At 42.0% G+C, this 26,439-nt stretch overlaps 1 protein-coding gene across 2 annotated transcripts in view; it reads right to left on the reverse strand.

Annotated features, from left to right (window-relative positions):
• Positions 1 to 26,439, reverse strand: part of WNK4 (WNK lysine deficient protein kinase 4) — an 895,969-nt gene that overhangs the window by 36,888 nt on the left and 832,642 nt on the right. For both annotated transcript variants that reach the window (XM_044054689.1, XM_044054688.1), the window contains exon 19: positions 16,024 to 16,121. In XM_044054689.1, coding sequence (XP_043910624.1) covers positions 16,039 to 16,121 — 83 coding nt within the window. In that variant the 3' untranslated portion in view covers positions 16,024 to 16,038. The remainder of the gene's footprint in view (positions 1 to 16,023; positions 16,122 to 26,439) is intronic.

The raw sequence follows: 26,439 nt of genomic DNA on the forward strand, positions 1-26,439 counted from the left end.
TAAGAAGGAAGTTGACGCTTCTAGATATATTAGTAGAAGTAGCATGCATGCACCTCATACATTTAAAGGAGTGATGAAAGCACAAATGATAAGAGCTAGTAAGCTCAATACTGAAGATAATAATTTTAAAATTTAGGTTAAGGATAAGCTTATTCTAATGGCTATGCCAGAGATAAAGGTTGTTGTAGGAGAGAAACCACAGTATGCATATAGAAACTCTGAAACGTTAAAAAAGTTATGTTATAAAGATTTTAAAGAAAGAAAAATAACATTGCAACGCAGAATGGGAACCAAGAAGTGTTTTAACTGTAGTTGCTGTAATGATCTGTATGACAATGCAGATACATTTGTACACCCGACAACTAAAGAAATTTTTGCTCTTACAGCCCCCATAAACTGTAATACTACCCAGGTGGTATACCTGGCTACATGCACAATGTGTACGTCATTTTATGTAGGTAAAACCACCAGAAAATTAAGAGAGCTGATAGTAGAACATAAATCTGAAATAAGAAGGAAGGTATTGACAAATGCACTAAGTAAGCACATTCTTGATAGCAATGATACACATAAATTCAAGTTTAGCGGTATATGTATGGTAGATATGGGGGTTAGAGGGGGTGATATGAACAATACTTTAGAATTAAAGGAATATGAAAGGATAGTTAGGCTTCAAGCAGATGCCAAACCTGGTATCAACAATGCAGTTAGTTTAAAGCCGATATTAGTAAAAAGGCAAAGAGAGAATATTTAGTTTAAGATAATTTTAAAGTTATGTTATGTTTTAAATAGTATTGGTATTAAATTGAATGATAAATGTAAAGTTTTAGAAATGTAATTCTATGTATTGAGTGCTTTTCCTTTAAAAACGTAATTGGTAATTAGGACGATAAGCTGGCTGTGGCATATGATTTTAAGTGGCTGCTTTTTTAAACAGTGTAATAACCTATTTTTTTATGTACTGATGAAGGGTGGTTAACCTGAAAGCTTTGCATTAAAAGATTTGTTTAAACTGTGCAACAGTATTTTACTGCATTTTTAGAGTGTCTGCTAACTGAATTCCTCTTACAATTGTGAGTACTATTCATCTACTTGTTTTGTTTATTTCACTTGTTTACTGCACTTGAAAAACACTAGCATAGACTAGGTGCAGGGTTTTGCTGAATCTAGTACTGTTTGTGACTTTTAACTTGTAAAACAGTTAATCTTTTGTCTGGAGAAGCCCTCCTCTGCCCTCATGGGAGGAAGGTACAGTTTGGATTGATCTAGCTAAAGTTACTGTTGCAGGGCTCTGTTTAGGGCATTTTGACTGGATAATCTGCACTTTGACTTTCCTGTTATTCTGCTTTAATAAGCCTCTGTTTGAACCAGTTTGTGCTTTTTTGCTCAAAGCTGCAGTGAGTTAGGCCTTCTGCCCTTGCCCTACTGTTTTTCAAATACCTGCTAAGAGACTACAAAAGATAAGTGCTTATTTTCAACTGTTTTTTGCACTTTCTGATTAAAACAATAAGGCAATGCATATCCACTACAAATATCTTAGTCATAAGAGACTCTATAGTGAGACACACAGCCATCCTCCTCAACAGGCTGAACAAGGAGAAAGTCATGGTCAGCTGTCTTTCTGGTGCTAGGATTCATTAGATCACTCAGGCACTCAAGTCTCTCAACAACAAGTACTGCTATGATTCAGTCATAGTACATGTTGGTGTGAAGGACCTGAGATGTACCTCCCTGCACTACATGAGGAGAGACATGATTGAACTCTCTGATTATGTGTCACAAGCAAGTATATCCCTAGCCTTGAGCAACATATTACCCTTCCCTAGGATGATACTGCAATATAAATAGAAAAACATTCACTTCAATAATTGGCTTAGTTTCTGGTGTCATTCTGAAGGGGATCAAGCGTCTGTCACCCTGGGATGACATGATTGATAGACCTTGATACTTTGCCAGAAATTGTCTTCCTCTGTCACCCCTGGGATTTTTGATACTGGCAAAGGCTTTTGCCACCCCCATAGTGCCTTGTTTAGGCAATGTCACAAGGACAAAATTCCCAACATAAAAATGTCATCAAAAAACAACCTCAAAGTTATGCTGCTAAATACTAGGAGTATTAGCATGAAAATGCACTCACTGAAAGCAGTCCTCACATTGGAAGACACTGACATCTGTGCAGTCACAGACCTGGTTCAAGGCATTTGAGAGCACCACAGCCATATGGAGTTACACCTCCTACCACACATTCAGACCATGAACAGAAGGCATGAACACTAAAGGAGGCAGTGCATCAAATATTAAAGATAAATACACCTCCAGATTGGCTAAACAGTATGATTCTGTGGAGACACTTCAGGTGCAACTAACTGTTGGTAGGACACTCATTCAAGTGATTGCCAGCTACAGGGCCCTCTCCATGAATCAAGACATCCATGCTGCCTACTTGGATCTACTGGAATCCATCAAGATATATCTAAAGACCATGGTTCTGGGTGATTTTAATTACTCATATATTGATGGGGTAAATTACTTGTGCTCAAACTCACTTGCCCAAAGGTTCCTCAAGTTCATTAACTCCAACACCCTGGTCCAGCTGGTGGGCACCCCAACTACTAGTGCCAACATCTTGGATCTGGTGCTTACCAATATGGGGGACCACTCCCCATTGTGAGGTCTTCCCTTGTCAGATCTGGCCAAATGTCAGTCTTATTTGAAGTAACTATTACAGTGGACCCCCAATCTAGCAGCAAATAAACTAACACATTTCTCCAAAGCAGATTATATTCTTCTAAAGGATGGTATAAACAGCTTCACTGTACCTCCCCCCTCAGATGTAACAGGCAACTATGCTAGGTCCTACACCAATGCATTTTACAAACACCTATATAAAGTACAGTTGTGTACACTTACCACAAATGTAGATGTTCAAGTGTTTTCACTGTTGCAGTCATCACATTTGGGTTATCCCTGCCAGGGTAGCCCTCGGCCGGCCCAAATACCAGAGGCTTAGTATGTCTGCATCAGTTTCTGTCACTTCAGGACTGACATCAGGTCATCAGTAGTATAAAGTAAGGCAGCTGACACCATTACATCAGTTTTTCTTGCCCTGTCAGGAGCCCCCAAGCGGGAGCCAGGTTATGGTGGAAGAACCCCACCAAAATATTCCTTGTAAGGAGAGAGAGAGAGCGAGAGATAGAGAAAGAGAGAGAGAGAAAGAAGAGGGGGTGGTGGGAGGGAAACCAGGACTGCAACAGTGAATACACTCGAACATCTACATTTATGGTAAGTGTACACAACTGCACTATGTTCTAAGTGTTTCACTATTGCAGTCACCACATTTGGGTTGATTCCCAAAGCTGAGGATAAGGGTGGAGGCAGTCAAGGAGATTAGGGTCTGGCTAGGATGCCCTGCATGACTGCAGTGGCAAAGCCTGTCCTGGATTTGGAGAAGATAGGCAGGTGGTAATGCTTGGTGAAAGTGTGAAGAGATGTCCAGGTGGCAGCCTTCAGGATGTCCCTGATGGGGACTCCTCTGAGAAAAGCTGCAGAGGTAGAGGCTGCTCTGGTGGAGTGAGTCCTGACCCCCCTTAGGGGGAGGTTTTCCATGTTGCTTGTAACAGAAATGGATGCAGTATGCTATCCATTTGGAAATTGTTTGTTTGGAGATGGCTTTGCCCTCTGCCCCTGCAGCAAAGCTAACCAGTAATTGATCAGAATTTCTGAATGATTTAGTACTGTCTAGATAGAATTTGAGCTGTCTGTGCACATCTAGAGAGTGCAGGATCCTTTCCCCCTTGTTTTGTGGGTTAGGGAAATAGGTAGGCAAATGAATGGATTGGTTGTGAGCCACACTGGACATGGGCATGAAAGATGGGTTAGTCCTGAAGGAAACCCTGTCAGCATGGAAGATGATGAAGGGCTCCACAACCATGAGTGCTTGTAGTTTGGAGACTCTTCTGGCTGAAGTGATGACCAGAAGAAAAGCTGTCTTCCAGGAGAGAAATGTTAACTCTGCTGAAGATGCTGGTTCAAAGGGTGGCAGGGTGAGCTTTTCCAACACAAAGTTAAGGTCCCAAGCTGGGGTGGGTGCTCTTCTGGGTGGCCTCAAGTTGCTAGCACCTCTTAGGAATTGTTTGATCAGAGGGTATGAGAAAAGGGGCTGCTCAGTGTGGAAATGAGCAGAGATAGCAGAGGCATGAATTTTAATAGAGGAAAAAGAGAGACTACTGTGTAGCAGGTCAGCTAGGTAATCCAGGATGAGGGTTAGGGAGGGCTGTTCAGTATCGGTGCAGAACCTTTTTCCATTTGTCAGCATAAGACTTCTAGTACTAGGGCATTTGGCCTCATGTATAACATCTAGAACCTGTTTACTGAAGTTGGCAGATCAATCAGTGGTCAGGGAATAAGCCAGGCTGCCAAACTGAGGGTCTGCAATTGGGGATGCATGAATTCTCCTTCCCTCTCGGTAAGGAGGGTTGAGGTCTGATTGAGATGCCATTGTGGCAGTGGGGACAGGCTGCACAGCAGTGGGTACCAGTGCTGGTGAGGCAGGTCTGGAGCAATAACAATTGCCATTGGTTATTCCTCCCTTATTTTGAGCAGTACCCTGGTGATGAGAGGTAGTGGAGGAAATGCATAGACCGATAGAGTGACCCAGGGGAAGGATAGGCCATCCGCTTTCCAAGCCATGCAATGATGCTCCCTGGTGCAGAATTTGCTGAGCTGATGGTTGGTGAGGGAGGCAAAGAGGTTGACCTTCAGGGTGCCCCACTTCTGAGTTATTAGGTTGAAGGTTCTTTTATCTAGCTGCTACTCATGTGGGTCCAGAAGATTTCTGCTTAAGTGGTCTGCCAGAGAGTTTAGAGAACCTGGCAGGAATTGTGCTAACAGGTATAGTTGCATGGCAGAGGTTGTGTGCCAAAGGCTCATGACCAGCCTGCATACAGGGTAGGAGTGAGTCCCTCCCTGTTTGTTGATATAGCACATCGCAGTGGTGTTGTTTGCTTTGATCAGGAGAGCCCCTGGAGAGAGAAGGGTCCTGAAAGCTGTCAATGTGTGCTAGACAGCTAACATCTCTTTCTGGTTGATGTGCAGATGGATTTGCTGTAGGCTCCATTGGCCCTGTATGCACCTCCCGTCCAGGTGTGCACCCCAGGCATAGTATGTTGCATACGTGGTGAGGGTCTAGGTGGCGGAGGGTGGTGAGAAAGGTAGTCCCTTCTTGTGGTAGCATGCTGCTGCCCACCATAGAAAATCTTTCCTTAGGCAAGGTATCATCGGTATAAGAGTTTCCAGGTCTTGAGAGTGTTGACACCAAAGGCTTTTTAGGTACCATTGTAGTTTCCTCATATGCAGTCTGGCATATAGAATGAGTAGAATGCAAGATATCATGAACCCCAGAGACTGCATTATTTTCCTTGCAGATAACTGGGGTCTGGTGGCTAGTTAAGAGAAGTAGGGTGTCAGGTAAGTTTGTTTTTCTGGTGTAAGGAATGCCATCTGGGATGTTGTGTCCAGGCTTGCTCCCAGAAATATAATCCTTTGGGTGGGTACTAGTTTGGATTTCTTTTTTTTAAGTGTACCCTAGGGAGGTTAGTAGGGACTTTACAAAGGCCAGGTGCTTGAGCAGCTTTTCCTGACTGCCTGCCTGAATTAGGCAGTTGTCTAAGTATGGGTAAATGTGTATGTTTCTTTGTCTGCAAAAAGCAATGATGGGAGCCAGACATTTTGTGAAAACTCTGGGAGCAGTAGGTAAGCCAAAGGGAAGTGCAGAGAACTGAAAGTGCAGGGATCCTGCCCTGAAACCTATATATTTCCTGCATGATTCCCTGATAGGGATGTGGAGGTAGGCCTCTTTTAGGTCTAGGATGGGTAGATAAGTGTCCTTGGAGAGTATGAGTAGCAGTTGCTGGAGGGTGAGCATTTTGAATTTTGGTATCACCAGGAAGTGTTTGAATGGATAGATCTAGGATGGAGTGCCAGGTGCCCTCTTTTCTGGGTACCAGAAATAGTCTGGAGTAGAAACCTTGGCCTATCTGTTCTGCAGGAATGTGCTCTATTGCCCTCATAGAGAGCAGGGAAAGGACTTGCTTTTTCACCTCTTCCCACTGATTTGGAAGTAGATCTGGGAACCCTTTTGAGGTTGGAAGAGTGTGGAAAGAAAATTTGTATCCCTGGGACACTATGTTGAGGACCCAGTGGTCGTTGGTAATGGTGGCCCAGGTGCTTGCGTGAAAAGAGAGTTTTCCCTTAGGTGTAAAATCCTTAACTGTCTGCATAGATTTAGCTTTTTCTTCCATATTTTTTAAGACCTCCTCTGCCTTAGTACCAAATAAGCTGTCTTTGTGCAAGGGTGCATCCAATAATTTTGATTAAACATGGTTTGGCAGGGACTGTTCCTTAAGCCGTGCATGTCTTCTAAGGACAGAAATGGTGACTGCTGCCTTGCAAGAAGCTTCTAGGGCATCACAACCATAGTGTAAAGTGTGCTTAGTCACTTGACTTGCAGAATGCATTAACTCTTGTAACTATTTTCTGCACAAGCAGGAAAGGAAGACACTGTTTGAGGAGTTCCATGGTATGTTGCTGAAATTTAGGATATGGAACTGGCAATTTAGTGCTCTGATAGCAAGAGTAGCAGAGGTGTATACTTTTTTACCTCATCTGTCTACTGCTCGGTAATCCCTATCTGAGGGGTTGGGATTCTTAGCAGAGGTTGCTTTAATTCCTTTAGGCCCTTGAGAAATTACCTCAGGGTCAGCAGTAGGGTTTTAGAAAAGAAATGTGGGTGAGTCAGGGACTCTGTAATACCTGTCAGGTTTTCAGGGTGCAGGAGGGAGAGTGTAAGGAATCAAACTGGATTTCAGTAAAACATCGTCCACAACATCCAGGACTGGGGGAATGGCCAGGGGTCTGTGCTGTGGAAGATCCAAGAATTCTCTGAGTCTCTTTTTAGACTGAGGCTAGTCCTAACATTCCCATTGAAAATGCTCCCTTAAGGTATGAAAGGTTTCCCCCAAAGGAAAAGTCCTCAAGTGGAGAGGCTAAAGGAATTGAATCCTCTGCATCAGAATCCTCATAAGCAGAGAGGGGTTGCATGTCTTCATATTCAGATGCATCAGAGTCATCAGACTCCTGTTCAGACAAAACTACTGGGGACAGATCTCTTTTCCTTTTGGAAGGGGTAGCTTGGCTTCCCCTGATCAGCATGATAAGGTCTTCTGTCACTTTAAGCATTTGAGACTGAGGAAAGGAAGCAGATGCCTGAGATTGGGTTGTCGGTTTCTTGGGTGTGGTTTGTACCCTGGGCCTTAGAAACTCTGTAGTTTTTGAAAGAACGGTAGATGCGAAACAAGTCATCGGTTTGTGTCGAGAATCGGTAGTGCGAAGTACTTCCTTGGAAGCCGGTGCCTGCTCAGTGGCTCCGGACCCATCCAGGATCCTTAGTCGAAGATGAGTTTTGCGGCATACCGGACTCTGAACGGGTCTCGGTAGCGGCCTGCGAATCCACAGAAGCGGGCATCAGGGGCTGTGAAAGCACCTCACTGAGGACTGGACAACTGACGACTAGCTTAATGGAAGCGTTGTCGGTAGGTTTGGACATGTGCGATCTGTCTCTGTTTTTATCCTTACGTTTTTTCAGAAGATCTGTTGGATGGCTTACCGAAGTCATATCGAAATTCGAGGACTGTAAGTGAAAATATTTAGCTACAATAAGGGCCTGATGATGTACAGTTCTGGCATTAAACAAAGCACAAAAGCAACAGCGAGGAACCTTGTGGTCTGGGCCTAAGCAAGTGATGCAGTAAGAATGAAAGTCTCGGTGTGGTATTTGCTTTCCGCAGGCAAGACAATTGTTAACTTTTTAGGTTCATAGGTTCATAGGTTCATACTAGGCTATCTGCCCTAGGGCATTTATAAGCCTAGCCAGAGTGTGTGTGGCTTACACCACCCCTTAGGATGAGAATACTATGCCCTTTTAGGGTTTAGTTTACTATGCCTCTGTCTAGTAGTGACACAGAGATGACCCCCGGGGTAAACCTACGATCTCCCATCCACTCGTTGAGATTTCTCTTGAATAGAGTCAGTGAGGGGCTCTGCCTAACATGGACTGGGATTCTGTTCCAGAGTGTAGGGAGCCTCTGGGTTATGAATCTGTCCCTCCAGCACGTCCTATTTATTTCTGTGTTGAGGTTTAAGTCACTTGTTCTCGTGGCTCTGATGGATTTGGATTTTCTGAGGTGGAGCATGTCCATTAATTCAGGATTGGACATGGCCTTGTATGTCAGGCACAGATCACCTCTGAGTAGGCAGTATGCGACTGAATAGAGCTGGAGTTTTTTCAGTCAGGCAGCATATGACATATGTTTAAGACCCTTTATCCTCTTGGTGAGGAACTTTTGGGGTCTTTCCAACTGCTGCAGGTGTTGGGTGAGATACATCCCAAATGGGGCATTGTACTCAATCATTGGCCTGATAAGAGAAGAGTACAAGGGCACAATGACCTCTCTTGATCTAGATGTGAAACCCTTCATGATAAGGTGGGCAATACAAAAGGTCTTCCTAACCACTTTGGCAATGTGAGTGTCAAATGAGAGGTTACTGTCAACCTGGGTCCCTAGGTCCCTGATTACCTCTTCCGTACTTAATGGATTACCGCCTATGTGGTAATTTGTCGGTACCTTGTTTTTCCCAAAGGGTATGACTATACATTTTTTGGTGTTCAGCTTAAGGCCATGGCTCTGGCACCAATTATCCGTTTCTATGAGGCCTCTCTGAAGGATGTTTGTGTCCGCTGGAGTATCAATTATGGCGCCCAGTTTGCAGTCATCTGTGAACTTTGTCAGCCACAATCCTCCTATGTTTGCCTGTACCTCGGAAAAATAAATGCCGAACAAGAGGGGTCCCAGGACTGAGCCCTGTGGGACACCGCTTGTGACTGGCTTAGAGTCTGACATAGCTCCAGCAACTTTGACCCTGTGGGTTCTGTCCTTGAGCCAGTTTGCAACCCATCTTGTGACATATGGGTTTACATTTAAGCTGGTGAGTTTGTCTATGATGCCTGAGTGGGGTATTGTGTCAAAGGCTTTTGCAAGGTCAAGGTAGGCTGTGTGAACTGCCTTACCCTCATCAATGGCCTTAGTGACTGTTTCAAAAAAGTCGACCAAGTTCAAAAGGCAGGATCTGCCCTTGACAAAGCAAATTGGGTAGAATCCAATGTCTGTAGGTCCCCAATGTCTTTGTTTATGAGTTCCATAATGATCCTATCCATAGCTTTGCAGACCAGGCTTGTCAAGCTTATGGGGCGGTAATTTCCAGGGTCCGTAGAAGCACCGCCTTTGTGAAGTGGGACCACTGTTGCCGTACGCCACTCTTTGGGTATGTATCCTGTAGTAAGGCTAAGATTAAACAGCAGCCTTATGTGTGGGTTTAGTTCCTCTTGGAGTTCATGTAGCACACAGCCCGGGACACCATCCGGTCCCATTGATGCTGTGTTTTTAGCTTTAGAGAGGGCGGCTCTCACCTGGGCGTCTGAGATGTTAGGGAGGCTACACTCTGCTGAGATAGTTATTTCTCCTTTTGGGGGGGAGGGAGAGGAGAAATTTGCACTGAATCTGTCTGCCAGAATGTTGGCAATGTCAGTGGGTTCAGTGTACTTTGTGTCATTTTGGACTAACTCTGAGCATATCTGGGAGTTTCCACCCAGGTTTCTAACATAGCTAAAGAAGGCCTTGTGATTGTCTTTTGTGTCTTTTGCGATTTTTCTCTCAAAGTTGGCCTTGGATGATTTTATGAGTGATCGTAGTTTTTTGCTAGTACTGATCAGAGATGCCTTCCCTTTTAGGGATTTTGCTCTGTCATGTAGTAGCTTCCTCCTCCTGTTGTAAAGTTTGTTTATGGCTGGGGTCCACCAGACCGGGCGCCTGCCTTTGGGGAATGGGTCTTGGTTTTATTTGGGATTGCATGATCCATGCATTCTTGAAGGTGCCCATAGAAGGCATTTGCAAAGGATTCAGCAGTGTGGGTTGTGGTTTCCACTGGCCCAGGGGCCTTGAAGGATACCACTTCAGTCTTAAGAAGTGTGAAGTTTGCTTTTGAGAAGTTCTTCACTGTGGTCTTTTGTGCAGGGGTTGGGGGCGGGATGTGGATTTCCAGTGAAATTAATTTATGGTCTGATCTTACCAAAGAGGGATATACTTCCGGTGTGGAGCATTTTGTCCCCATGTTTGTGATGATCAGGTCTAGTATATTGTCTCCTCTTGTGGGAATGGTGACTAGTTGTTCCATTGCATTTGAGTTTATGAATTCTAGGAACGTTTGGGCTCGGGTGTTGGGGCTTGAGTAATGTTTCCAGTCTATGTTTGGGTAGTTGAAGTCTCCCAAAATGATGGTATTTGGAGAGACATTCATACTCTCCAGTGTCTTCAGGAAGGCTGTGTGGGGTTCCTGAGTTTGCGAGGGTGGTCTGTAGCATGCTACAAACTGTAAGGCAGTTTTGCCTATGGTTAGTTGCACCTGGATAGTCTCTGATGCTTCGTGCATTGCCACTAACCTGGAGGTGTGGGTATCTTTGATGAAAATGGATACTCCCCCTCCTTTTGTGGTTCGGTCCAAGTTTTGGGGCTGGAAAGCATGATATGAGGTAAAACCTGATAGTGCTGGGGTGCTCTCAGGAGCCTTGAACCAGGTTTCAGTCACTGCACAGACATTGATGTTCTCCATACTGAGGAGGGCTTCGAGGGCGTGCATCTTGAGGTTTAGACTTCTGGCATTGAGCAGCATTACCCTTAGTTTTTTTCCACTTGTGTTTTCTAGGGAGGTAGGTTTGTCATTTGAGCATTGCCTAAAAAAGGCACTATGGGGGTGGCAAGAGCCTTGGCCAATATCCGGAAGCCCAGGGGTGACAGGTGCAAGCCATCCCTTGCGAAGCAGCGTGGCTTGTCAAGCATGTCATCCCAAGCAGACAGACATTGGATCCCCATAGAATGACACCAGTAATTAAGACAATTGTTAAAACTGATCATTTTGTCTTTGTACTGTGGCATCATTCTTGGTGAGGGTAAGATGCTGCTCAGGGTCAGGGTCATACCGGCCTGGGCTACATAATTAGGGAGCTCCTCTATGTCTCTTTTCATGTAGTCCAGGGAGGTACATCTCAGGTCGTTCACACTGGCATGTACAATAACTGAGTCATATTTGTACTTGCTGTGGAGTGACCTGAGTGCTTGATTTATGTGGCAGATTCTAGCTCCCGACAGGCAGCTTACTGTGACCTTTTCCTTGTTCAGTCTGGTGAGCGGGACGTCAGTGTGTCTGACTATGGAGTCACCTATTACAAGTGTGTCTGGCATGTTGTTTGGCCTTAAGGGCTGTGACTGTTTAGCACACTGACTTTGTGAACTATGTGTTGCATGTGCTATGTCTTGAGGTGTTGGTTGCTTGGGTGTCTGCTTTGGAGGCCTCTGTTGTTTTGGTAGATTTTTAATCAGCGCCTCCGAGTATGTTTTTGTGTGTTTATGTGTTTGGTTTGCATTTGTGATAGTTCTGTGTGAGACTGGGTTTGTGGTGTGCGTGGTTACCTTCTCCTCCTGACTGGTCTTGCCAGTACTGAATTGAGAGAGCTCAGCCTCCAGTTTGGCTATATAGTTGCATCTCTCGCATATATTTGTATTTGTTGGGAGGAGGAGAGGGTTGTCTGTGTACGAGGCAATTGTAACATTGCCTCAAGATTCCCAGATTCACCAACTGAACAGGAGAGGACGCCAGCAACTGACCCTTCGACATGCTAGAAATAGTGAAAAAGATTGCTGTGTAACTGAGTCAGGAAGGACCTATAGGGAAATGGGTACTCAACAGAATTTAGGTGAATGAAGTACTTTGTTTTGTTTAAGAGTGCTTTATCTGTATAAAAATGCTTTAGGAGCAAGTGCTGAGCTTTTCAGATAGAGTATAGGCTGTTTAGATTGCAAGTAGAACAGTTCTAAGGGAAAAATTGAAGAGCAGACTTGGCGGAGCCAGAAAAAGTTTAACCTTGTTTAACCGGTGCTGCGCTATGCGATCACAGCAAAAGCCGTGCAAGCGGATTTTAAGCAGTGAACTACAAAAGAGCTAGGAATGGTCCCAAACAACCAATTACTACAGCTTCTTGTGCTGAGGTCACTTCCCCCAAGGACAGGTAGGCTACTCAAGGCTCTCCACTCCCACTGGTGAGCAAAGAAACTTCCTTCTATCCAAGTAAGGTAATGGACAACACAGGAACTACACCACAGCCCAGAATACAGCAATGCCTGTATACTGGTCTAAACTAGTCGAGAAAGGCGGGAAAACAAGGATTAGTTTTTTTGTTTTTTTTTTGTAGAAATACACAGAAAATGCAGAGACAGTGATAAATTAGTTACACAGGCTAGCACACTTTAGTGGGCAGCCTCCACAGTTAAATTAAACAAACAAACAAGCAAACTTTCGATTAAATTCGACTAAATGTAACGTTAAGTGCAGATTTTAAAATAAATGCAGTAATCAGTAAAAAAACAGTTCAGGCTAGTTCAAAGTAAGCAGCAGAAGCTATTTTCAGTGAAAAAAAAGCAAAGATACTTAAATCCAGACGGTAGTTGCTTTTTCGAGTTCCTTGCTCTGTAAACCCACGTGGAGCTTGTCTGAGCAGTATAGCCAGGAAAAAAATGCCCAGAGGCGGATTTTAAGCAGTGAACTACAAAAGAGCTAGGAATGGTCCCAAACAACCAATTACTACATCAGTCTGACATCAGTTAGTGCAAGAAAAAAGGATCCCCAACGGGCTACTTAGATTTAGAAGACTTCAGCTTCAATTCGGAAGATGAAACTCAGGTAGCGGCCGACTGGCATTATGCAAACTGCTTCTGCTTTGGGCTCCTCGGCAAGAAAGACTGATGTAATGGTGTTGGCTGCCTTACTTTATACAACTGATGACCTAACGTCAGTCCTGAAGCGACAGCAACCGACGCAGAAATACTAAGATTCTGGTATTTGGGCCAGCCGAGGGCTACTCTGGCAGGGATAACCCAAATGCAATGACTGCAACAGTGAAACACAAAGAACATCTGCATTGACGCTGCTGCACCTGACAGGACCAAAACAAGCTCTTCAAGGAAGAGCAAACCTGCCTGGTGGACAACTGCCATTAACAGGCTTTACAATAAGAGGAAGTAATTGTTGTCCAAAAGTAAGTGAGAGTGTGTTCTAAACTGGAAACACTTCCACCTCAGCTTAAACAAGCAAATAAGACTTCTTGTGAAGTCTTCTGAAGCAAACTATGAATCCAAATTAGCGTCCTCAACTATGGACAACCATAAAGCATTTTTTTAGTTACATCCGTAGCCTAATTTGCGCCGAACTGGTAGTTAATGATACCACATACACTGAGACTGTGGACATAGCAAACCTGTTAGCTGACAGGTTCTGTGAAAATGTCACTCCCCTGTCCTCACCACAAATACCCCATGACATTCCCTCCACCTCTCCCCCACCTTGTATCTCTAGAGAGCATGTTGTAAATACCCTCTCTATAGCCAAAAACACAGCATCTATGGGAACTGATAACATCCCAGTCTGCGTACTATATGGGATCCAATAAGAATTAGCAACACCATTGGGTACTGTTTTCAATCAGTCTAAGCAGTGGCTTCATCCCAGCCAAATGGAAAACTGCCTTGCACAAGGGTGGTGCTTCCAGTGACCCCAGGAACTATAGCCCTATTAGCCTGACTAGTCTTATCTGCATAGCCATGGAGCAACTCACCCTGGAGTTTATCAACAAAGATATAGATAATCTCCAAACACTTGACCCTACTCAGTTTGCATTTGTCAAAGGGAGATCATGCCTGTTTAACCTGGTGGACTTCTTTGAAACAGTCACTGGAGCCCTGGATGAGGATAAAACTGTGCATACAGCCTACCTGGACTTGGTAAGGCTTTTGACACTATTTCCCACTCAGGCATTACTGGCAAATTCACCCAGCTAGGTATCAGCCCTTATATTGTTAGCTGGGTCACTAACTGGCTCACCAATAGAACCCATACAGTCAAAATAGGGGAATCCACCTCCAACAGCAGACCCATAACCAGTGGTGCTCACAGGGATCAGTCCTGGGACCTCTACTGTTCAGAATCTATTTTTCCGAAGTACAAGCTAAAAACTAAAGGTTTGTGGCTGAGAGGTTTGCTGACAACTGGAAACTGGGAGTGGTCACAGAATCCTCAAACAATAGCAACATCCTACAAGAGGGTCTTGGTCCCTTTCAGTAAGAGCAGTGTTCCTGCTAACGACCACATCAATAGAATACCCTAAGCATGCACTCAGTGGTGACAGACCTGGGCACACAAGTTGACAGCAACCTTACCGTTGATCTCCACGTCTCCACAATATTAAGAAGGGCATTCTATATTGCTCATCTTATAAGTAAGGGCATTGCCTCCATAAAAAAAATAAGTTATAACCTCCCCGTATTCTTCTCTCATCAGGCCAACAGCTGAGTATAATGCCCTTTTTGGTATATACCTATCCAGGCACCTGCAGCAATTGGAGAGACCACAAAAGTTCCTCACAAGGAGAATTCAAGGTATTCAGCATCTGTCCTAAGTGGATCGTCTGAAATCACTGTCACTTTATTCTGTTTTATACAGACTACTCAGAGGCAATCTCTGCCTTGTGTATAAGGTAATCTGTGACTCTGCTTTCTTGGAAATGCTGCATATCCATAAGTCAAATAATACAAGGGTTACTCGCTCTAAAGACCTTAACCTGGTATGTGACATTAATAGAACCTGCTGAAGGGACAGGTATGTCTGCCAGAGGTTACCGCACCTGTGGAACAGACTTCCAATTCATGTCAAGCAGAGCACCTCTTTGGCCCTCTTCAAGCTCAGTCTGGACGATCTATTGGATGGGTAACCATAAATTTACCCACGGGGTTAAACCTGTGTCTCTCTTGGACAGGGACAATAGGTGTTGATTGTGGAAATAAGGGCAGAACTTGGCTAGGCTTGTAAGGGCCTTAGGCCATTAATCCTATGATCCTATGAAGAAGGACAGAATAAAAAAGAAAATCACATCCATATGGGAAATTTTATATCCTAAAATTAAAAAGTAATTTTAGGATATAACAAATTATAAAATAATACTAACCACACAGAGTGATGAAGAGGCGAAAATGTACGAAACATGAAGATATGCTAAAAAAAAGTGCTGAAATATACAGTTTGTATTCCCATGGGAGTTGTCTTTTAAGAATAACTTGGACTTTTTTCTCCCTATATATATTTTTCTCTATGAATACATATGATTTGAATGAGTGTATTATATAAAACAATATTATTCCAAATATTCCTTTCAGTTTTTTGACGGAGATCAAAAACTTGAAAACATTTATATACAAAGCTCTGCTCTGTTGGCATAGAGAGATGAAGCCCTGCCTATGAACCAGGTGACTGGAGTCCAACTAGCCACTCTGGCACCTATTGGAACTGGTATAGGAAGGAAGGGGAATGATGAAATTTAAGACTGCTTGGCTCTTCCCAGTAAGGGGGGAAATGTGTCCATGAACACTCATTGTGGTTAAAGTCACAGTGGATTCCAGTGCTTGCTCGTGGGGTACAGCCTGCAAGGAGGATGGACCAGTTGACTATACTACACACACACACAGCAACAAAGACCTACATTAGAAAAGCCTATTGCAGATCAACCACTTGGGCATGAACAAGCATGCAAATGGGGGACAAGGGCTTAGTAACAAAAAAGTCAGCATGCTATTAGTGGTTGCTACTCTCGGCTAGCTTGACTCAAGCTTGTGGGAAGAAATATAAAGGAAATATATGGCAATAGTCCAGGGGAGAGTTAACAAGTCCATAGAGCAGTCTGGAGGACATGGGCTAACTGTCAACATGGAGAGCCTAGAGAATAAACGTATTTACATACAGTTTATCATGTTTTAGTTATTTTTCTGTTGTGACAGTGCTCTTTTTTATGTAGTCTAATTAAAGACTTACCAGTTTAATACAGAGTCAGGTAAACAGCATTCCTTTATTCAGCCTTCGTTCTGGGGATCCGGTGCTGGTTCCACCAATGGAGTTTCTGCGCATCATTCCTGAAAATAAAATACATTTTACAGCACATTTTACTTATTTCAGAATCACTCACTTTTATGAAATTTCTTTAAGAATTAGTTATGTTTAATCACTTTCGGTACCATGGGTGTTGATTACATGACCTTTAGAACCACTCTTCTTAACATGTTGGAACACGTCTTTCCACCTTCTGGCAGAGATAGGTAGACAGCGACATTGTAAAAGCATTCAGTAAATGTTTGTTGTATCACAAATAATCAAGTTACATCTGTTTATTATTTGTTCAGCAAATGAGTAAAAACAGAGACCATTGTAACTCATTTCTGGAATAATATTTGCATAATATCCAAGAAGACAAATCATTTAGTCAGTAAATTCAAGGCCAATAAATGAAAAATAGAAGGAAGCACTGTAAGCCATCATGAAGTAAAAACGTAAGACAACTGCCATGCACATAATTAATAGTTTACAAAAATCTCTAAATCTTCACATATCTTTCAGAATCTGGGACGCTAAATGTTTGACTGTTTTTGAGATATGGAAGTATAGAAAGGTGGAAAGCCTTTTTAAGTTCTATGTGTGTCTACATATTCATGTGGAGGGGGTATGTAAGAGAAGGCAAGGGCTGAGACTTGTAAAGTAGAAGCAAAGACAGATGATATTGTCTTTTGAGCCAAACATGAACAGAGCCATTAATAATGACTTTTGAAGTTTCATTTCTTGTTTATTACCTAAGCTAAGAGGGCGCTGACAGTTTTTCAGTGAAGCCTATTTCTTCTTTAAAGGAGATGCATTCAGTTGTCTTTCAAGGTTTTTTGAAGTGTTTCTAAACTTAGCTTATGAGCGGTGGTCTGATGGTATAGTGCATTCTTGAATGTACAGCTCTGGTTCCAAATATTTATCTAACATTTTAGCAGAATGAGATTAACTTGGCAAAAACAGGACCACTGGAAATATGGCCAGCTAATGCATGCTTAAGTATTTCACAACTACCAGCAGCAAAACTGATTAGACAAGAAGGAAGGGGAAAATCACAAAGCTAAACCTCTTGTAGGCAAGAATCCAGAAAAGTGTCTGTATATCTAGGATGAATTAAGGCAGCAAAGTATTTACTGTGCAACAAAAACCGGTCAATCCACAATAATATTAAGACACAAGTTCTATCTGAGGTCCATACTGATGGTGTCCAGGTATAATGCCCTGGCTATGACCTAGACAACTCATGTTCAACTAGTGCCACAAGCACTGGAAAAGCTGGGCATGGGAGGATGCGAATAAGCAAATTATACTAGCTTGGGCATGTGTAGTTTGGGGTGAGGCAGATTTGACTCTCTCCACTAGCAATATCTACAAGATTGTAGGTGAGTCATCTATAGTTAAAGTGCAGTGGTACCATACTGCACAATAGTGTACTCTCACCTGAGGTTTGGCTTATGTGGTAGTATGGATGTGTCCATGCTCAGCAATAACTACAGAGCCCTGAAAAGCTTCTGATGGGAAAAAGTTATGGTCATACAGAAAAAACTCTAGAACTCAATTTCTCTCTCGCCTGTGACAAACCAAACAGTTTAAAACAGACATTAAAGCAACATCTAAATAATTCCTGGCTATGCTCCTGTTTTCTCCCAGAACAAATGTTCTAAATCTTTTCTCCTGTAACTAAACATCACCTTAAAATCAGCCCTATCCTCTACCTTTTCCTTCACTAACATCTCCCTTTCCTTCCTACCTTTTCATCACAAAAATCTCCTTTTCCTTACTGCCTCACACCTGACTCTCCTCTGCACCTAATTTCTCTTTCCTTCTTTTCCATGTTAATTCACCTCCTCATGTTCTTTCATCCTCTTCCTTTTCTCCCCCTTCTTTCACTACTCTTTCACCCCACATCTCCCTTTTCCTACTAACTAGTTTCATATCTTTACCACTGTAACTTTCTCCCCTTCCTAATCCCATCTAACCCTGTTTAACTTCACCCAGATCTGGTATCTCCTCATCAACTTCTGTACAGTTTGAGACAGTCCAACCTAATCTTATTTTTTTACCTTTTCTTATCACTCAACCACTCCTAACTATATACTTCTGATCATAAAATATCTAATACTGACTATCTAAACTGGCCTTACTATTTACATGCCAAATCTACTATTGTTATTTTGCCTAGTTAACATGAAATACCAGCTTTTACAACTTGTAATACTTGTCTATCTGCTACCTCTTTAAAGAGTTGTTGTATCTTTCGGCTTTTCCCGGTTAGGGGTTGCCACAGTGGAACTCTGGTCCGCTAATGATTGGCAGTAGATTTTTATGTACCAGCTTGCCAGGCCTGACGCACAACCTTCAACGAAGGTACGCCCATTCACGCATGCCTCCACACAGAAGACACTTTAGCTGAGAATTGAACAGGACAACATCTTACTGTGAGGCGACAACGCTACCGCAGCACCACCACCGCAGCTACTACCTCTTTAAAGAGTATTGTTCTAAATTATGTACACACCAATGAATATTGTTGCACATTATTTGTCTACAGTCTGAGTATTTTTGTTAATGTGTGCATGTGAAACTTTTCTCCCTGGGCTTCTGCTGAAAAGGGGTTTTACAATGTCCAGTTAGGCTTTCCTGGTCAACAGGGACAATAAGAAAATAAATAATAAAATAAAATAAAATGACCTTTTTTCTTTCTTGCGGATGATGGTACTGTTCCCTGTATGCTCAATCACTGCTCCCAATGAATGAATGGGCTGTGGGATTCTTGCCTAGAGGGAACAAGCAGTCTAACTGAGCTGCCATGAGGAATGACTAGATAGCAAAAGAAGGAACACGAAGGAACACTGCTAAAAAAACAAAAATAAGTTTTATCTGAGTATGGTGAGTTTTATTGTAGCAAAATAAAATAATTCTGTAAAAAATATTCATTTAGCTTGATTTGTGCAGTTAGACGTGTTATTCTGACACAAGCAATTTATCAAAGTAATATTACATTTTCTGCATGAAGAGATTTTGTTTTATTTTATTTGTTAACCAGATTGTGTCCACTAGTCGAAAGTCTTCCTTTTCAGTGGTGACTTGGGAGCACTGTATGGTTAACTGACTTGCTCATTCAGATGGTGGAAAATAAAGGCTGAGGGAATCAAACTCTGGACTTCACAAAGCAATTCATTAACAGCTCATAGCTCTGTGCTAACTCCCATGCTTGATCATAAAAAAAAGAAAAAATATGTGACCCTGTAATAAAGATGATTTTCCTGAAGGTAGTACAAGTGTTTTAGATGATAAGCATGTTAATTACAGACAGTTTCACACAGATTTTTATGGCTACGAGCTGCTAATAAGCTTCATCCTGCATTCCAGGGTTTGACTCCATTTACATGTAATCTTGACCAATGGATGAGAAATCGGAAAGTCTGCCCCCCTTGCTCTAATATAGGCAGACAATATTCCCCAAACTGACACAACCAACGGGAGGTTGGCTTAATGGTTAAGGTGTTTACCTTAGAGATAACCCGCCCCCCCATATAACCTCTAGAAACTTCCTAACATAGCCCCTCCTAATAAATGCCCATGAAGCATAGGGGCACAACTGGGTTGTATTGCATGGCTAGGCTTATAACGGCCCTGGTGGTCATTAGCATAGTATATACCTACGAACCTATTAGTATTCATTTGCCAACTATGTTAATGAGACAGTGCTTTCAGGCTGGTGATGAAAAGAAGCTTTTGAGCTAATGAATTTACCTGGTTAACATATAAAAATAACTACTAATTTCATGATTTATACAAGTGATGAAAGGTATGAATATAACTTAAGCAAACTGGTTTTGAGTATAATGCTAGCAAGTAATTTCTAGCATAAGTAATGACAAGAATGACAAGCTTTGCAAGAGACTTCCCTGAGTGATGCACAACAAAAGAAACTACATCAGTGTAACTTAAGCATATTATAAAAAGCTAATTAGTGCACATTATGGAATTAAGGAGGCAGTCACAAAATGGCAGACCATGCTGACTGTGTGCAGCCTTTGATGTTATTGTGGAAAAATGACCAGGGCCGGCATTAGCTGAAATGGCGCCCTAGGCGAAGTAGTACTCCAGCGCCCCTTAAGCTCCACCCACACCGTACTAATGCACATCCCTATAAGCCACACCCACAGGTAGGCCACTCTCCAAGAAGGCCACTTCAGTCTTTTCCTTCAATTATTTAAATGCATAGAAAGAAAGATACCTTATAATGTAGTTAAACTGAAAGTGAAGGACGGTGGAATTTTCCTTTAATAAACCTGCTTTATCTGTTGCTCCTTCACACATATTTTACTATAAAAGTCATGTCCTCAAAAAATAGAAGACCATGTGCCTTGTTTCAAAGGGTTGCTTAACTTACAGTATAATTTACTTTGGGTTAGCCGAGCGAGTCTTACAGCTCAGTGAAAAGCAGAATAGCAACCTCTCTCCTCCCTCTGTACAGTAGCTTAAGCTACAATAGCACAAACATTTACTAAACAATACAATCTCGCAATGAAAACAGACTTAGCATAACCATTAAACTTCTTTGCCATTGAAATGGAATGAAAACCCACATTCATAGAAAATCCATCTGGCCATTAAGTTTATCTTTGGGCTGTTTTCAAAACAGACTCCTTGCACACATTTTTAGGGCCATGCATGCATATATTCATTCTTTGATTCACCTTCCTGATTCTAGTAAATTATACTCCTTGTATAATACCACTGCCACTTGTTAGAAAGCATTTTAAATTGCAGTTTAACATTCTTTTAATAAGCAATGAAATGTATAAAATCAATAACGCTATTCATTTCAGAAAATTTCAACCATAATAGGCTAAACCTGTCATTACAATCCACCAATATCACTCAATGCACAATCTTGCAGAAGAAAAATTATCTGAATAATTCCACATTAAAGAAATATGTAACTAATGAAGAGATTGCTACTGGCAAACAACTTTACATCTCAATGCTTCATCTACAAATTCAGTGTAAGTTGCCCTTGAAGAATTGCCTATATTACAATTAAAAATGTGATAAACTGGTAATACTGCAAAAGGAAATGACTAAAACTGACAACAAGTTCATAGTTACTAGGCTTCTCGTACAAAGGAGGGCACACTCAGGAGTGGAGAACCCCTAGCCTCCCTTGTAATGCACCAAATTTATTTATTTTTATTTATTTTACATTTGTTAACCGGGGGTGTCTGACTGAGCCGAAAAGCCCCTTTTTCAGCAGAGGCCCAGGGAGAAAAGCTCCACAAAGAAAAATTACAGACACATTTAGTTATTTAGACATAATCAGTATACACACAAATTACAAGAGACATGTTTTTACAGTGGTATGCGGCACAAACAGTTACAGTGGAGAGAACAATCAAAAAAGATATTAATTTTAAAAATAAAGATAAGTAATAGATTTGTGGTATACAGCTGAACTTTGGAATGTAGGTAGAATACATACATAGTACACAGGTACAGTACATACATTGTAGATTAGCCAGTGTTTGTGAGTAAGATTGAAAAACTATTATCAATTGCTCTAGATTTAGTATGCATATGTTATCCGCTTTCACTAGCCTGGGGAGCAATCATGGCACTGCCAACTTTGCTTGAGATGTTGCCTGATGAGGTCTTTAAAGGAGGCTTTGGATGATGTGTTTTGAATGCTAGTAGGGACAGAGTTCCATTTTTTAGCCACCGAACTACTATATAGTGCATCTCCAAAGCTATTGTAGCTGTTGGTGACTTCTAGTAGTAGTTTGCTTGATGATCTAAGAGGCCTTTTGGCTGAGTGATGTTGTACTAGGTTTTTGAGGGCAGGACACTTATTGGGGAGGTAATAGATAGAATGACAGAGGCAGAGCTGATTGTAGGTTAGGAGGTTGGGCAGTTCAAGCCAGTGGAGCTGTCTCAAAGCAGTACAGTGATGAGTTCTATATGAGCAATTTGCAGCAAAGCGGGCAATTCTGTTATAGCAAGCTTCCATTTTGCTTAGTTCAGTTTTGTTGAAATTAGTCAGAATGGGAGATGCATAGAGTAGGGTGGATAGAAGTTGGGAGCGAGCAATGGCTGATCTTGTGTTGTTGGTAAGAAATGGTTTGATACGGTAGAGTGACCCCAGTTTGGCATGTACTTTTTTAATAGTTAAGTTCAGATGACTATCAAATTTTAGGTGGGAGTCTATGGTTATTCCCAATAGCTTAGCCTGTGCCACTGGAGCAATTGGAGTAGCATTTGTGGAGTAGATAGTGAATTGACTGTTAGTGTTTTTGTTAGAACTGGTTATAATCATAAGCTGAGTTTTCTTTGGACTGAGGATAAGTTGGGCTTTGGTAAGGTAGTTTTCAACGTCAGAGAATGCTAGTTGAGTTGTTTGCAGGAGGGTGGGAATGTTTTGTGCAGCACAGATTAAGGTAGTGTCATCTGCATACTGAATTATAGATGCATGCTGTGTGGAGGTCATTTGTGAAGACTGTGAATAGTAGTGGTCCTAAGATAGAACCCTGTGGGACTCCTATAGTTATGGGCAGCTGAGGAGAGAGAGAATTTTCCCATTTCACAGCTTGGTACCTGTCAGTTAAGTAGCTTTGGAACCAGGTAAGAGTGGAATTAGATAGATGATATTGGTTTAGTTTGTTTAGCAGGATTTGGTGCGAGACTGTGTCAAATGCTTTGGACATATCCAAAAAAAGAGTTGACACTTGCAGGCCTTCATTTTTGAGACGGTTTACTGTGTCTGTGAAGCAGAGGAGAGCTGTAGTGGTACTATGGGCAGGTCTGAAACCATGCTGAGTAGGTGACAGGATGTTGCAGTCTAGGAGATAGTTTAGCATCTGGGTATGGATGCATTTTTCTAGGATTTTGGCCAGGGGGAGAGTAAAGCAATGGGTCTGTAGTTATTAAGTTCAGTGGAGGTCCCGCCTTTATGTATGGGTGTAACATAGGATATTTTCCAGAGTTTGGGCACATAGTTTTCAACAATTGATCTGTTTATGAGAGTGGAGACTGGGATAGCAATAGCATCTGCTGTAAGTTTCAAGAAATAGCTGGGGAGTAGGTCGGCTGCTGTTGATGAGGTTTTTAGTTTGGAGAGCATGCTTTTGATTGAAGTGGTGGAAACTGTTTTGAGGGTAAAGCTAGTATTAGAGTTATTTGTGTTGGGGGGATAGTGAGGTAGGAACTGTCCTGTGATACTAAGGATAGAATTGAATTCACAAAGTGGGAGTTGAATTGTGTTTCGATGGGAACTTTAGTGTCAGGGGTGGTTGGTTTGGGGGTAGCCTTTTAGGTGGATTTTAGTAGCTGGTTTACATTTTGCCAAAAGTTTTGCGGGTTGTGTTGGTATTTAGTTTGTAATGTTGTGTAGCAGGATTTTTTGTCCAGCCTAATGCATTTTTTTGCACGGTTGCGCAGTTCTTGGTACTTAGTTAGGCTTTGTGTTTCTTTGTTTTTTTGATAGTAACGCCAGGCAGTGTCTCTGGACTTGAGGATTTGTTTGGTTTCTTTACTGAGCCATGGGTTTGTAGAGGTCCTAACCTTGATTTTGCGCAATGGAGCGACAGTGTCTAGGTGTTGTAGAAATGTTTTGTTGAAATATGCTACAGCCTGGTCAAGTGGGAGGGTTTTTAGGGGGTCCAGTCACAGTTACACAGTAAAGTGTTGAGGACCTCAGGAGAGAATTTTTTTGTTTCTAGTGGATATATAGTTAGTGGTTTTGCATATGCTTGTTCTACTACATTATAAAGTATATTATGTTGTGGTCACTTAAGGTGTCTGGGAGACTGCCTGTGTGAGGGTACAATGTGGGGTTGCTAGTTAGGACCCAGTCAAGGATGGATTCCCTTTTAGATTTTTTATCACACCTAGTTGGAATTTGGACTAGCTGCTGGTAGCCATGGAGATTTATTAGATTACTTGGTGGTTCTGATATACAGGTGAACCAATCTAGGTTGAAGTCCCCCAGAATAAGGGTTTCTTGTGAGTATGTGGAAGAACACCAGGATAAGAAGTCTTCAAGGCTAGCAGGTGTATTACCAGGTGGAATATAGATCACAATTATGGTGATGACCTTTTTAGGGTGAAGTTGAAGTTGTGAGATAAGTATGTCCCAATTATTGGGGGAGGGGTAGGAGTTTGGTAATTGACAGACAGTTAAGTTGGACTTGTAGAGTAAGGCAGTTCCACCCCCTTTACGAAGTGGTCTGTCTTGTCTAATGATATTGTAGTCGGTAGGGAGAACTTCTGAGTTAGCTATGTTTTTATTTAGCCAGGTTTCTGTTAAAGCAACTATGTCTGGGGAGTAGTGTGCTATTGTGGCCTGGAGTTCAGGTATTTTATTTTTGATACTTCTAATATTAATATTTAGCATTAAAAGATGGTTGGTTTTGCTGCTGTTGTTGATTTGCCCAGGGATGAAGAAAGTGGGGGTGTTATGTTCTGACATTTGTGTTTGAGCAGTTTGTGTTGGACAGGATGGATTTGGGCCTGGGTTGGGGTGGATATCCCCACTTATGGTGAGCCTGGAGTTAAAATGGTTATACAGATGTTGGAGTTTGGTGAGGAGTGTGAGAAAGTATTGTGTTTTTGGAGTAGGAATGAGAGCATATGTGTTTAGTTCTGAATTGGTCCGTTATGTAGTTCTTGAATAAGTGTGGGCAGATATTATTATAATGTGTGGTGTCTGTGTATGAGAGTGCATAATGCAGTGTTGTGCTACTAAGTTTAGGGATATTGCTAGAGTGATAACTTGTGGTGTTGTAAAGAATTATGAGAAGACAGACTAGATTTAGTTGTGTGATAGTCATGGTTATAAAGTTTATATTGTTTCTAGGTGGGGGGGTCTGAATAGGAATTATAGGGTTGCACTATATGTGGATGGGGAAGTAATGTGGGTGATGCAAAAAATGCCTAGTGGGAATGAGAGTGACTGGGAGTATTTTGTATGGAGCAAGTTAAATTACACTTAAACACAAACACGCATACACTTACCTTCTTTCTAAACCAAATTGCTCCACACGGACTTGGTGTATTTCTTAAAAGAACTGCTAGTTTAAATTATGCACAGGCCTGAAGAATGTAATTGCGTCCATGCTGGCATCATGACGCATGCATGCTAATGTTCCTCCTTAAGGTAACAGACTCGTGTACCACAAATTTTTTTTTTTTTAGTTTCCGAGCCAACCTGCAGCTGTAGGGCGCTCACCCCTCTCACGCTATGGATCAGGCTTCCTAAACTGGGAGCCAAGCGAGAAGAATTTTATTAATTAAAATAAATAGTTAAAAATAGCGCCCTTTCCGAGGCTGGCCTGTATGGCACCCTAGGCAGTCGCCTAGTTCGCCTATGCCTAAGGCCGACCATGAAAATGACTAACATATTGGAACAGTGAAACTTTACAAGTAGTTAGACAAAGAACCCAGAAGACCACTGAGATACATAGTACAATTTCCCAGAGCACAGTTTGGTTATGTGAATTGCCTAGAGTCACACAGTATGCAAAAGTGAGAATGAGGGAATCAAACCCTGGACTATAAGAAACAACTTACAACCATAATCCTTTGTGTCAGCTGCCAGAGTTATAAATGAGTATATTTTTGTATCTTAACTGCATGATCAGGATAAGTGTTTAACTGCAGAGTCCTCTTGTACTGCCCAGGAACTAACCACAGGTCAGCTGCTTGGAAGGCAGCTATGATCACCACTATACCACCAGTGCTATAAAATTAATAATACAGAAGGCACACAGAAAGTTTCTGTACTGCTTAGCACAAGTGAAGGCCAAAATACGTGGGCTGGTTTGCAGTTCAAGGTCATTATTAATGAGGTGTTACATATGGAGCAGTATTCATTACAATGAATTGAAGACAGTTTTGTACACCTACAGGTGAGGAATACTTCAAAAAGACTGACTTAATATATGCGTAACCAAAAAAGACTTGGAAGAATCATCCAGCCAGGTTTTGACCTTGACCAGCTTGAAATATCCCAAACATTTCTAGCAAGAAGATTTCTGGACTACCCAATCTAACCTATCCCAAAATGCTGAAAGCCCTGTCCCCTACTCTGTCTCATATAGATCTCTGTTTGAGAACTGAAAGTCCCTACCCTTTTTATTCTCCTTTGCAGAACATAGCTAGGTCATCTGTTATCCTGGGTGCCCTGAACTAGTGCCCTCTCAACTTCAAGTTAAAGAGCAAAACAATAAAAAAAAAGATCTCAAAGTTAAAAAAAGCTCTTCAGCACTGAAACTGTTGATACAAATGTTGCAAGCAGCTTGCTACACTTAAATCACCACACAGTGACTGCTTCAGAACTTTAGCCATGACCGGAAATGC

This window comes from Protopterus annectens, chromosome 13.part0 (genome assembly GCF_019279795.1).
Source record: "Protopterus annectens isolate FY-2018-M chromosome 13.part0, PAN1.0, whole genome shotgun sequence".
Lineage (NCBI taxonomy): Eukaryota > Metazoa > Chordata > Ceratodontiformes > Protopteridae > Protopterus > Protopterus annectens.